The sequence below is a fragment of the Gavialis gangeticus genome, unplaced genomic scaffold (assembly GCF_001723915.1).
Source record: "Gavialis gangeticus isolate Ggan-Ray unplaced genomic scaffold, GavGan_comp1, whole genome shotgun sequence".
In the NCBI taxonomy this organism is placed as follows: Eukaryota; Metazoa; Chordata; order Crocodylia; family Gavialidae; genus Gavialis; species Gavialis gangeticus.
The window spans coordinates 48,993,499-49,005,864 of NW_017728998.1; the positions used below are offsets into that span (position 1 = coordinate 48,993,499).

General features: G+C 44.1%; 1 protein-coding gene across 5 annotated transcripts in view; it reads right to left on the bottom strand.

Annotated features, from left to right (window-relative positions):
* CNGB1 (cyclic nucleotide gated channel beta 1) overlaps positions 1-12,366 on the bottom strand; it is a 158,407-nt gene that overhangs the window by 112,757 nt on the left and 33,284 nt on the right. For 2 of the 5 annotated variants that reach the window (XM_019505900.1, XM_019505902.1), the window contains 9 exons: positions 11,401-11,540; positions 10,633-10,687; positions 10,132-10,201; positions 9,374-9,494; positions 9,191-9,233; positions 8,272-8,344; positions 6,388-6,463; positions 4,213-4,260; positions 883-925 (listed from right to left, as the gene is read on the bottom strand). In XM_019505900.1, the coding sequence (XP_019361445.1) occupies positions 883-925; positions 4,213-4,260; positions 6,388-6,463; positions 8,272-8,344; positions 9,191-9,233; positions 9,374-9,494; positions 10,132-10,201; positions 10,633-10,687; positions 11,401-11,529 (658 nt within the window). In that variant the 5' untranslated portion in view covers positions 11,530-11,540. Of the gene's footprint in view, positions 1-882; positions 926-4,212; positions 4,261-6,387; positions 9,244-9,373; positions 9,495-10,131; positions 10,202-10,632; positions 10,688-11,400; positions 11,541-12,366 lie in introns of those variants that run through there. The other 3 variants (XM_019505901.1, XM_019505903.1, XM_019505904.1) reach the window with 3 other exon arrangements.

The window sequence follows — 12,366 nt, forward strand, 5'->3', positions numbered from 1 at the left end:
TATAGTCACAGGCCCATACCCAGCAGAGGGGAGAACTTTTCCCTATATGAACCCCAGATTTAAAAGTCAGTCCTGTAAGACTCAGTCACCTGCTAGTAGCCCTCTGAGTGTATACGATCTTTCTTTTCTATTCTAGTCCCACTTAGTGACCCCAGTCAGATGTATTGTGCCAGGTGCTGTACAAAACACAGGGGAAAAAAATAGCTACAGTCTTGATGAGCTTCCAAAGTACATGACCAGACATGCCAGTGTCAGCACTGGGGCAGTCATGTTTCTGTTCCAGGGCTCCCAGATGACCACCACCATTTTGAACTCTAGTTAAAACCACCCTTCTGTGGAAAAGAATTAAGAGATAGGAGGCTTTTGAAATTAACAACCACAACATACAGAGGTCTAGGTACAGTTTTGACTTGACCTTTTAAAGCATACAGAGATGTTTCAGAAGGTGAAACAAAGTGCCCCAGAGCACTGAGGGACAGGATTGCCCTTTTTGTTCAATTTTGTAAAACTTTCCAATGAAGAACACACCTGATTTCCTCCTCTGTGTTCTTAAGGCATCAGGGCAGGTTTGCTACAAGAAAGCACTAACTCATCACTGTAGCAGTACAAATTTCCCATGAGTGCAAGGGTGGGTACTAGCCCATCAACGAGCACAGGGCTGCCACACACACTGGATCTCCACAGCACTAGTAAAAGTCTTCTACTGCTTTTCACTGAAATGCAGCTTCAAGGCTCCAAGACTGAGATGAAGAGGGGAAGTGCTTAATGAGAGTGCTTGTGAAGGGTCTTGACTCTTAGCAGACTTCAGGCAGCAAAGTTTGTATCCTCTTCAGAAAGGATGACAGTCAGGCACATCCACTTTTCCCAAAAGAAATCACTCACCTTCTATTTTGGCAGTCTCCTCAGGCTTCTTTTCCTTTGCTTCCTGTTACACAGACACATAAGAAATCCATTTACACACTGACTCCTGAATTCAAATGAAGATGTAGTCAATAGCAGCCCCCACCCCCACCTGCATCTATCCTTCTGAGCCTTAGCCTGACAGCAGAGATACTGGCAGAGGAATGAGAGCCAACATGTACAAAATGGACAAATTGGAGGGAGTGACTTGACTGCCCAGCACTTGTTAATGTCACAATCCAGATCTACTTTCCCCAGTGCTGCCTTCTGATATCAAAGGGGAAGTACATAATGGAGAGAGATTAAAAAAAATTATCCTGGCAAAATGTAATACATCTTAAACAGTCACAAGGGGGTATGGCAGCCTGAAAATCCTGCAGAGCAATCAAAACTGTCCCTTTTCTTTACACTGAGCACAACAGCTAGATGTCCTGGTCTTGTCTGCTTCACATGAATTGGTGGTAACGCTACTGGAAATGTTTGGTCTCTATGAATAATGCCAATTCTGATCCTATACAGATCTAACGCCCATGTTGTTCTATTGAGTGAGTCCTGTGTGCAATGGTAGAACTGAGCAGTTGTGAGGATGAGGATGGGGATTAAAACAAAAAAGTGATTTGTTTTGCACCCCCCACCTCCCAAAATGCTCTCAACAGAATATCCTCTGTATTTCCTCCCTTAAGAGATCTGTGGCTAAAAAGACCAAAACACAGGAAAAGAAGGAATATGTTTCTCTTTGAACTTTTGCTGACCGAACTGGAATGGCAGTGTTTCTTGCTCACTTTGAAGTGAACATACCCTACTTGAGCTAAAGATGCTTCCGCAACAGAATCCTGCCTTTCGATAGAAATCTGTTTATTTTCAATCCTAAAGCTGTTTGTATGTTGAAAAGTCATTCTCCCTGCCCTGGTCCTTTCAGGACAACGTTCAGCATCAATAGGCTAGGCTCTTTCAAGAGCAGCAGGAAAACACTCCAGGGTCAATCCAATAAAGGATCAAAGGAGAATTGGTTCTTTATTTGCCTACCAAGCCATCCCTTCTTGACCTACTCTTCCTTTAAGAATTAACCAGGAAGACTCTGTGATGCAAGCACTCAAGTTTGCTCTGCATTGAAAACAAAAATGACACTACAGAGGGTTTATTATTCAGTTACTTTAAATAAGCAAAAGCCTTATGTTTGAGCTGTGACAGAAGGAAAGCAATTTCACCCTGAGTAGCACTGGTGCCATATACAGAAACCAGACGGTTTAGCTTGTGGGAGGAAGAAGCAGAGCCCTGGATGGCAGTCTGTGCACTAAAAAGCTTTGAGAGCCTCAGCCATTTCAAGGCAGCAAATATGGCCCTGTGTGCAGTTTCTATAGAAAATGGATAGTCTTGTTTTCAAAACACTTTACTAGCTCTTGAGAGATCTGGGTTCACTTCTCAGCTCTACTCCAATCTCCTGTTAACCCAAGGTAATCCACTGAGTCTCACTGGCTATGTCTATGTGAGATGCTGACTGCACAGCAGCCTGTGACTACTGCACAGTAGCATCACATGGCAGGAACCATGACGTGATGCTAGTGTGCAGTAGTCACAAGCTACTGTGCAGTCAGCATCACAAAAAAGCCATTCCTCAGCACTGCTGCATGGTAACTCCAGTTACTGTGCAGTCATTCAGTACTTGTTTATACAAGTACTAAATGACCATGCACAGCAATGACTGCACAGTCAGCATCTCATATAGACACGGCCACTGGTTCAGTTCCCTACTGATAAGATGGAGACCAGTGCTTGCTTTCTGTCCCACTCTGTCTTGCCTATTTATATTTATATCCCTAAGGGTGAGGGCTGTCTTTTTGTATGCGTGTACACTACAGAACACAATGGATTTCACATGAGGCTTCTAGGACCTAGTGTAAAACAACAGTAATTATAAAAACTGGGTTAGTAGGAGCTTTGTTTAAGCCAAATGTGGATCTTGCCTAAGCAGGACCAGAGACGCTGTCATTACAATGGACCTGAGATATCTCCCATTTCAGCGCAGCTTCACTAACAACAAGTAGAGCATTAATGCTGGTCCACTGGCAACTGGTGGGGGCAATAACAGTGATGATGTAGTATGTGACACACTAGGAGAACCCTTATAATGTTAACATTGTGAGCATGGAAACTTGGAAACGGTTCCTATTAGATGCCCAGATTAAATATGTAAGAAAGCCTTGCTGGTGCTGCTCTAAGGGCCTGATCCTGAAAGATGCCATGTGAGTCCATATAACTTCTACTGGCACCAGTGCCTGTTAAGGGTATTCAGCACTTCTCAGGATCAAGCCTTTATCTGTCGAATGACGTTCTACACATTCATTGGTTGTTTTCTTAAGAACATTATTATCTGCATCCCAAGTGCCAGGAAGCACAAAGCTAAGATTCTCCCTATATTTATCTGACTACTGAATGTCCATATGTTAGGAGATTTGCTGAACAGCATAAGACTTTACAAACCATGCTGTATTATCATGCTTTAAGCCTGCTGCCCTTACCATGTCTTGAGCTATTTAACTTAATATTGGACCTTGATCACTATGAGTCAGAAGCTGGGTGTTCTTTAAATGCAGAATTTGTCTTTAATTTTTTTAAAAGTAGTCTAAGAAACTGCTTTGAAAACAAAAAATGAGGGAAACATCTCTGTAGGCTGGTCTGCATGAGAAAATTGGATCAAAAGGGACAACAACCTTGAGCAGTTGTGCAAGCTAACAAAAAGTTCAGTACAATTTAGTAATCCATGTAGACATGGATTATGATAGTCAACATTATGAATAAATCCTCCTGGAACTCTAGGGTTACCAGCAAGCAGTTGATACAACTTGTCCCCATCTACTCTTACTAAAAGTTGTATTAATATTGTGTTAGTTTACATGACTCCTCCAGCTCATATTCTAATATGACCTAGTTTATTGTGAGGACCAGGCCCAAGAAACTATAACAGCCTTTGCAGCAGCTGAGCAGCTAGAAAGTCAACACAGCTGTAGTAAAATATTCATTGATGCCTCAGGAAAAGGTCTGAAAAAGAATAACAATGAGACAAATATCAGTGCTACATCTTATATTTATATCTATTTTCTCATTTTTCATTACTAGGGACTTGGGCTAGAAACTATTTTGAAGAGGTTATTCTTCACCTAGCACTGTACACAAATACAGCTACTTAAGCCATTCTAAAAAGTAGCACAATGGAGATTGGGGTGACAGAAGAAGTTGCTGGCGGAGGTCACCATGCCTCACTCATGGGTCCAGATAAGAAATGGGTCTATAGTAACTGGAACCCATTCTTACCTGACAGCTGTTTGCAGGTTGACATAAAACAGGCTGCTGAGCACAGACCTGAATTGGGAGAAAGGCATTACTATCACAGTACTAACTGACCTTCTCATAGAGACCCCCAATGGAAGGCTTAAGGATTGAACAGGTACCAATGCCCCTCTGAACACCCTTCTCTCTCCTAGAAGCAGCCCTTCCTTATTGGGATGGACAGTTTGTGAACCTAGCACTGATACTGTTTTTATCATTTGTATTTTCATAACACCTACGGAGCCAGAGAAGAAAAGGCAAAGGACTCCAGTCACCAGTGATTTTAAATAGAGACTTTTCATAGAGAGTCATAAGGGACCAATGTGCTTGTCCAGCCTGACTCTTTCATAACCTATGCCATGGAATTCCACCCAATAAAACCTGTGGTAAGAGGACATTTTCTGCCCTCCTGTATAATTGGAGGCTATTAAGATCAGCAGCCTGTAGCTGAACTGCAACCTATCTCCCAGAACAACATCCAACTTGAGTTAAAGGCTCCAAGTGACAGTGCATTTATTGCATGCCTTGGTGAGCTGTTCCAATGGTTAGTCCCCTCACTGTTAGGAAATACATTTCTGATTGGAATGTTTCTCACTTTAATGCCAGCTGTTTGGATCTTGCTGTTATTTTGATCAACTTGATCAAATGGTGCCTTAATCTCAACTCTCTCTTCCCCTGTAGGTTTTTACAAACCATGATCCAATTGCTTCTTAAGCTCCTCTTCGAAAAGTGAAATAGATTGAGCATTATAAAAGCCTCAGTATAAAATGTTACTGAGACCTCACTTTTCAACAACATAATATTTAATTATTTAAATAAAGCTACTTTAATATGTAACAGCTCCCTTAGAAAACAGCTTTTTGCAAATCACCCAAACTGACAGTTAGTAAGATTCACAGTGGGAAAACTGTGGGTGGACTAGTTTCACTCAAAAGGATACTAACATTTTTAAGGGTTAGAGCACTTGTGCATATGTGTGTAGGTGTGTGTCTGTATGTTAGACTACGCACTGAATATGCCACTCCTTGATTACCTGTTGTCTGACAGATCTGTGGAGAGAGCTATCCCACACCATAATTTTTGCAGCTTCAGAAAACCCAGTGTTTTTAAAACAAAACATTTTTGCAAGGGAGTAATCAGGAAATTTTAAGAAATATGTTGCTAAACTGATCAACAGTATCAAGGGTCTCTATCATGATATAAGGAGAAGTCCTTAAGCTTACGAAGGTTTAGAGAAGAGGGAATTAAGAAGGATTACTTAATTTTTATTACAGTGAACAAGTCCTCAAAAAGGATCATTTAGACTTGAATATGCATCTGTTTGAACCAAGTAACAGTAGCCTTGTGCATCTTCAAGAGTGAAAATGTTTGGAATTCTCTCCCCAAGGTGCTAGCAGATTCCACATTAGGTACATTTGAACAAAAATAAAATGAGTAACATGGCACTGACACAAGTCATGGGCAGGAATGGACCAGATACTTAATACCACTGATTTCTGCTTCCATGGAGAAAAGATCCTGAGCTCTTCCACTACCATGGAAGTTTCACCTGCAGAAAATTCTGGATCCGATCTGGGGCTGAGAAAATTTTTTCTGTAAGTATGGAAGATTCATTAAGATGAGGTGAGCCAGCTCCTACAATTGCTAAGAGCTCAGACCTGCAGTCCTTTGCCCTTCCCATTTCCTCCTTCCTCCTGTGTTTCAATAATCTTAAACAAGAAAACATTTTGGGCTGGATCCCAATTCATCTATTAGGTGCCCAAGGGTCCTTTGATTCCAGCCTGCTGGAGTGGCTAAAAAAACATGCTAATGCAAAAGCTGAATGAGTTCTCCCCCACCTCTACCTTCTCACAGCTTTTGTGAATTAGTCTTAGAGTTCTGATGGGAAAAAGTGGATGTGGTAATGTATTTCAGGCACTCAAGCAGGTTAGAATAGAATTCCACTTGGACACCTAAGAGGGAAATAGGATCTGCAACATGGTAACCATCCTGCAGTGCCATGGTTCTAAGTGAGTAGCTGCACATATTTTTATTTCCCTTTGAGTCTATGGAAGGGAATGATGCCTCCATACTCTAGTACCCAGTAAACTCCTGAGCCTGTATTCAGACATAACTTGTGCTACAGTAACTAAGCACATTCTTGATCTTTGCTGCACCCACCTCAGGCTTTTTCTCTGGCTGAGGTACCATTTTCTCAAAACCCTGCACTAGCCAGTTAATGACTCCGCTTCCAAACCTGCAGAAAGAGAACACACACAGTCATAACAGCTCTCCCTACATCCTCACTACAACCATAGTGGACCCACTTTCCTTTCCTCTGCTGCCCTTGGTGAATTATGCTCAGAGACAAATGAACATATTCAGGGCTAACCCTCAGAACCACGGTCCATTCAATGTGTAGGGAGGAAGGGATAGAATTTGCCTTCAACACACACAACTCAGAGCCAGAATGCAGAAGCTCTATCTAAAACTGGAGTCAGGAGTGAGACTGCGCTTCATGGTAGCACACTGGCTACAGAAACACAGGCTTCAAAGTGGGCTGTATGAGCCCACCAGTATCCTGGGTAAATGCTTTGCAGCTGGAGTCTGAACTGCCACAGCTCCTGGTTAGCTACTTAAACCTCTCTTGAGCGTTAATAGTTATTAATAATAAGTAGTCTCTATCTCATTGTTGCTGAGTTGACATTGACTAGTAGTGAAAAAATTAGGGAAAAGCCCATTCTTGTGACGTCTCCACCCTTTTTTGTAGAACTAAGGGTGCAGAAACTTTGGTGAAGGTTCAGATAGGCAGGTGTAAGAATGGAGACAGTGCTATCCAGTGAATAATGAACTAGGAAACCAGACAACCCAGTTCAATTCCCAACTCTGGCACTAACAGATCTTGAGTAAAGGTCTTGTGATCTAGAGCAAATCGCAAAAGTTCTCTTTATCTGTCAAGCAATGCCCACCCTGATATGTGAGGATGGGAAATGCCAAAGGTTGGGCTTGTGGCCTAAGGGAGGTAGAGGTCTGAACTCTCTGAGGTTCTTTAGGAAGGTTGGCCAAGCCTGCTACTGAAGAGCTATGGGCTACATGAAGCCTCTCCTACTGGAGTAAACTAAACTAAAGAGAAAAAATGGGCATAGCTCACTTCTTCCTCCTCCACCATGAGGGAACTGTTACCAGTTCTCCAACGTCCCCTTTCTGATCCTGTAGCCCTGCTGCCTGCTTGTATCTCATTACATTCGCTGCTCAAGGAGGAGGGCAGAACAATGTCAAGCCTACAGGATAGGACTAGCAAGGTTAGAAAAGTACAGCCTCAGTGATGACATACACCACTGAAGGGTGACAGTCAGAGAGCTGGAGGTAAGACACTACTACAAGTATTTGAAGCTCAGCCATTTAAAAAAAATGCATCCTCCTTAGTGCTGTGAAGAAAGACACCCTTTGTCAGCCAGGATCCTAGTACTAACTTCTGGCTGTGTCTAAATTACATCTCCAGCACTCTCACAAAGGACTGCTGGTGAGTACATGCCACTCACACAACACACCTGGAAATGCAGTGGTGAAGCTGCTCCAGGGACTCCTCCTCATTATGTCTTTTGGGACCTCTATCTCCAGAGAGCAGGAATGGGTGGGCACCCTTTACGTACAGGGGATGTAGCACATACATACCCAGAGAGATTATCCCTTTATGCATTCAGAGTGGAGTCAAGACTCTGTATCCATTCAGCCCTTGGGGCTCAAACCTATATAGTAGGACCATCCTCTCTTATAACCAGAGACAGAGTTCAGTAAATAAAAAAGTAGATCTTTCAGTCAACATCTTTATTATCTTTCAGAGCAACACCCGTGCTCTCTCCCCCCAGCAGTATGGCTGTCACAGTCATCTTAAATCCAACCTGGCTGATAGTCAAGAAAACAAATGGTAATCCAGCATGGGGTTTTCTATTAGATTGGCATTCTAGTGGTTAACATCACTTTACTTGAAATAAAGGGACAGCAACTAGGTCTACAAGCACTGCGATGCTACACAGGTATCTCTACACTGCTGGGAGAACCTACGTTTGCTCTGAGCTGGATTGCAACTCTTTAGAATCTTGAGGCTCCTTTTCCTCTGGTTTGGGTGCAGGAGGCTCTTGAGGGGGAAAGACAGTATGTGGAGAGTTAACCGTCTCACAGAGGTCTGCTAAATACAGGACTGTAAAGAGCTTGCTGACTAATCTTATATTTTGCTTTCCCCAACAGTGACCTTAAAACTGGACTTTAATCAGGGGAATCAAGCAAGGAAATGGCTACGAGGACCCAAAAGCCTGGGGAATTCTTCTCCCAGTCCTACAACTTGTTGAGAAAGGTTAGGCAGTGACTTGTCCTCCTTTGGAAGTGGTACTGGATGGGAAGGCAAAAGACAGCTTTGTGTCTCCCATTACTACAGAGAGCTCAGTGCCAGTTACATTTGCAAGGCATGAAAATGGAAGATCTTCTCTCTCTCTCTTACACACACAGACACTGTGAGCACTTGGGATCAGCCCCTGGAACTGCTTTGAGGAATCACAAACAGAACAGACAAGAGAAGATTAAAGATATGCTGGAGCATTCTGAAAACAATACAGTCACTCCCAGCACTGACAGAGCAGCAAGGTGACAACTTCTCTCCTGACTGAGCACATCCTGGTTGTCCCAAGAAGAAGACAGAAAGTTGCTCCCTTTTAGGGAGCCTTTGATGATACAGAAGAAGCTATGTCACTCTGTTCACACATCTATATTAGGAGGGGTGTCCAACTGAAGAGAGCATTGGACAGGCACTCAGGAATCCTGGGTTTTGTGCCTAAATCTGCAACTGGACTTGCTCAGGGAAGCTGCTTTGCCTTCATGTGGTTCAGTAAATTACACTGGCCTGCTCTGCACAGTGCTTTGGGATCTGTGGGAAATAAAGATCCCAAGGAGTTTGGCATCAATATGATGGTATCATTCATAATTTTACCTTGTATGACAACATCCAGCTCCTGGACAGGTGGGACTTCAGCCTGCAAAGTGTGCACACACAAAACACAATTAAAACCACCAGCAAAAACGGTAAAGACCGTTTTTGGTCTTCTCATGACAGAAATCAATGCATGAACACCAGACTCCTCTGCTGACTGATTCCACAGGTTGTGTGACCTACCTGCTGAAGGATATCCAAACTGGTCTCAAAGCTCCTCCCAAGGCTCTGCACTCTTTCTGCTGGTTGAGGAACGAACTTTTCCAGCCCCTGAGACAGCCAGGAGAGGACAGTTCCTCCAGTGCTGCAAGAGAATGGAAGGGCTCAAATACACCTGGTGAGGTGAACCCCAGGGACCAAATCATCCCACAGGGTTCTCCTTGTGAAGGCTCCCTGTATCAGTCCATCAGCAGCGTGAGGGCAGCAGAATCCTCTAGAAACGTTGTGGTTCTTGTGAAACCTGGAGGAGACCAGGGTGAGCTCCACCTGCCCCTTCCCAATTCCAGGGGAACTACTCTACCACAGGCTCCTGAATGGGTATTTCCTGTTGCAGAGTGGGCTCCACAGTAAAATTAATGAAGTTCCAGACTTTCCTAGTCAGCTCCAGATGGCTCAGTGGGGAACAGCATGTGAACCTTTGGCTCTGCCCTTAACCTACCCACTCCCTTCTCCAATCCTTGCACCCATATGGGCTCAGGAACCAATGGTAGGTATTCCATTGGCTAGGGAGGTGCCACAGAGGCAGCCAACTCCTTTCTGTATGTAAGCTAGAAACAAAGGACCCCTTTCCACAGGGATCTCCCCACCTACCACCACCACATCTGTCCACAGGCCTGTTTCTGAGATAGAGCCAGAATTCACATTGGTTTGAAGTCCCTTACCAGCTGGCATGTTAAATCCCAACTCCTAACTAGCAGGAAGGACACATGATAGACAAAAACCTTTCCGCTGCAGATGCTGGTGGTGGTCCTGGGTCATGGGTCATGGCAGGTTCTACTTTCTTCTCTATGCCTAAATGAAAGTCAAGCAAGGTCATGTGTAAGAAGGACCAACCATGACACTCACCTAAGTAACCATGTGTCATTTATCCAGGTCAACCCACAGCTACCTCCAGAAAAAGCATTTTAAAATACTCTGTTCAGATCTGCCACTCTTCTGTTTGTCTTTGTGTGGAGACATGCTATGATGGCAACTGGCAGAGTTTTATTCTTGCATATGGATGTTAGCACAGGCTCCTCAGGATATACCTGCATTGCTTCCCCAGTGCTCCCAGAGGCACATCTCACCCACACACTCCCACTCCCAAACATGAGTAGCCAATCGCTGACACCAGGGTCCTTTCCACTTTGGTTGACTGGCTAACCTATGGATACTCCCACCAACTCTCACAGTATCACGTGTGGTAGTTACATTCTGCATGGATGCTGTTTTCAGGGACTCACCTTCTGTGCCTTTGTTTTTGGGAGGTTCTGCTGCTCTGGTGTCTCTTTTTGGTGGCTTTAAAGGTCAAAACACAGAAGGGACAACTTGAAGTGAAAAGTCACATATTGTAATGTCCTTATCTTTGCTACTGATGACACCACCTGAGCTGACCCAAACTGAAAGTATTTTTAAAATCCAGAGATCTTTCTGCCTTCTCTGTTCCTTTTCTACTGTTCATTCAGGTTAGACCATGGAAACAGAGAGGTCGTTGCCACTCAGTTTCTCTTTAAGCCTGTGCCCTGCAATTGGTACTGAAGAAAACCAATACAAGCACTCATTCACGTGTCTCCAGCTACAGGGTCATGTCCCGGTTTCAGTCAGTTTCATTTCCTGGATCACAAGGTCTCACACCCAGGCGTTCAAGTGCTCACACCAAAGTAGTCATATTTCAAAGCAGCCAGAAAATTTGTTCATGAAAGAAAGAGAATGAAGGTGTTAGCACAACTGCACATTATGGCACTGGCACAGACTACAGGCCTCACTAACACCATTTGCAAAAGTAGCTCACTCCTAACCAGCAGTCCCTCTGCTAATCTCTCTTAGCCAGTCTCCAGCGTCTCCCTGACATCTGTTCAACCAAGAATTGCAGTTGACTTAGTTTGATCAGTATCAACTGGTCAGATGAGCTAGTGTATATGCATCACACACTTAATGTCCTCACTTGTCCCAGACTCAGTGATCAAGGCAGTGGTCAGCCCATCTCCTGGGGCTGCTTCCTCCCTACTCACCTGCTCCACCTTTGCAGACTGGGGTTCCACAATCACTACCTTGGGTTCCTCTTTTTTTTCATCCTTTTCTCCTGGGACATGGGCAGTCTCAGGAGGCTGAGGCACAACCTTCTCAAGCCAGCTAAGCATCCTGTCACCTGCTAAAGGTAGAGTTGCATCAGTGCTTCTTCCCAGAAACATGCATCAGTAAAGCCACAAAGACCCCAGGACAGCTAGCAAGACACCACCTAGCTCTGAATCTCCATCAGATCTGAATCTCCATTATGTCAACTGATAAGAACTCCATCCCCAAGGTATCTGGATGTTTCTGGAGGAAGAGCAGCTTATGGACATGGAACCCAGAGAAGACTGAAGTAATCCTACTGGGAAGCAACTTGTCAGCTCATAATCATCCCTTCCAACAAAGAGTCTGCCCCCAGATTGTGGAATCAGGCAGAAGCTAGCAACCCTTCCGGGCTCTTTTGTATATTTGGACACTGGGGGAAATATGGGGAATTTCTTAATAACTTGCATGAAAGAAGTTTCTTCTTTTCCCTACCCACTTTTGTATTGTGAGATACCAGGACCCAATGGGTGGATTTCTTTTCTGGGACACCAGAACAGGAGGTGGGTATCAGCCACACAGTTCATCCACACCAACCCAGGTTTCCCTATCAAAGACTACTCACAGAAACACACTGGAAGAGAACGGCAGCCAAGGAGACAAATAATAGAAGAGAAAGGACATGGGGATAACAACTCTGCTGAACAGTGCAGGGGGGAAGAGGGAGTTCTGGATGTTTGGGGCCTTGGAAGCAGATCATGCTGCCAGCAGGTACAGGCACCTAAATTTAGCTCTCCTGTGCAGACTTCTAAGGGCCCTGTCTCATTTTGAAAGCCTTTCCTGTGTTGCTGCAGAACATCTGCTGGATGCAGATCTCCCCAAACAGACGAGTTTTTGACAGGAGCTTGAGTTTTTCTGGACTT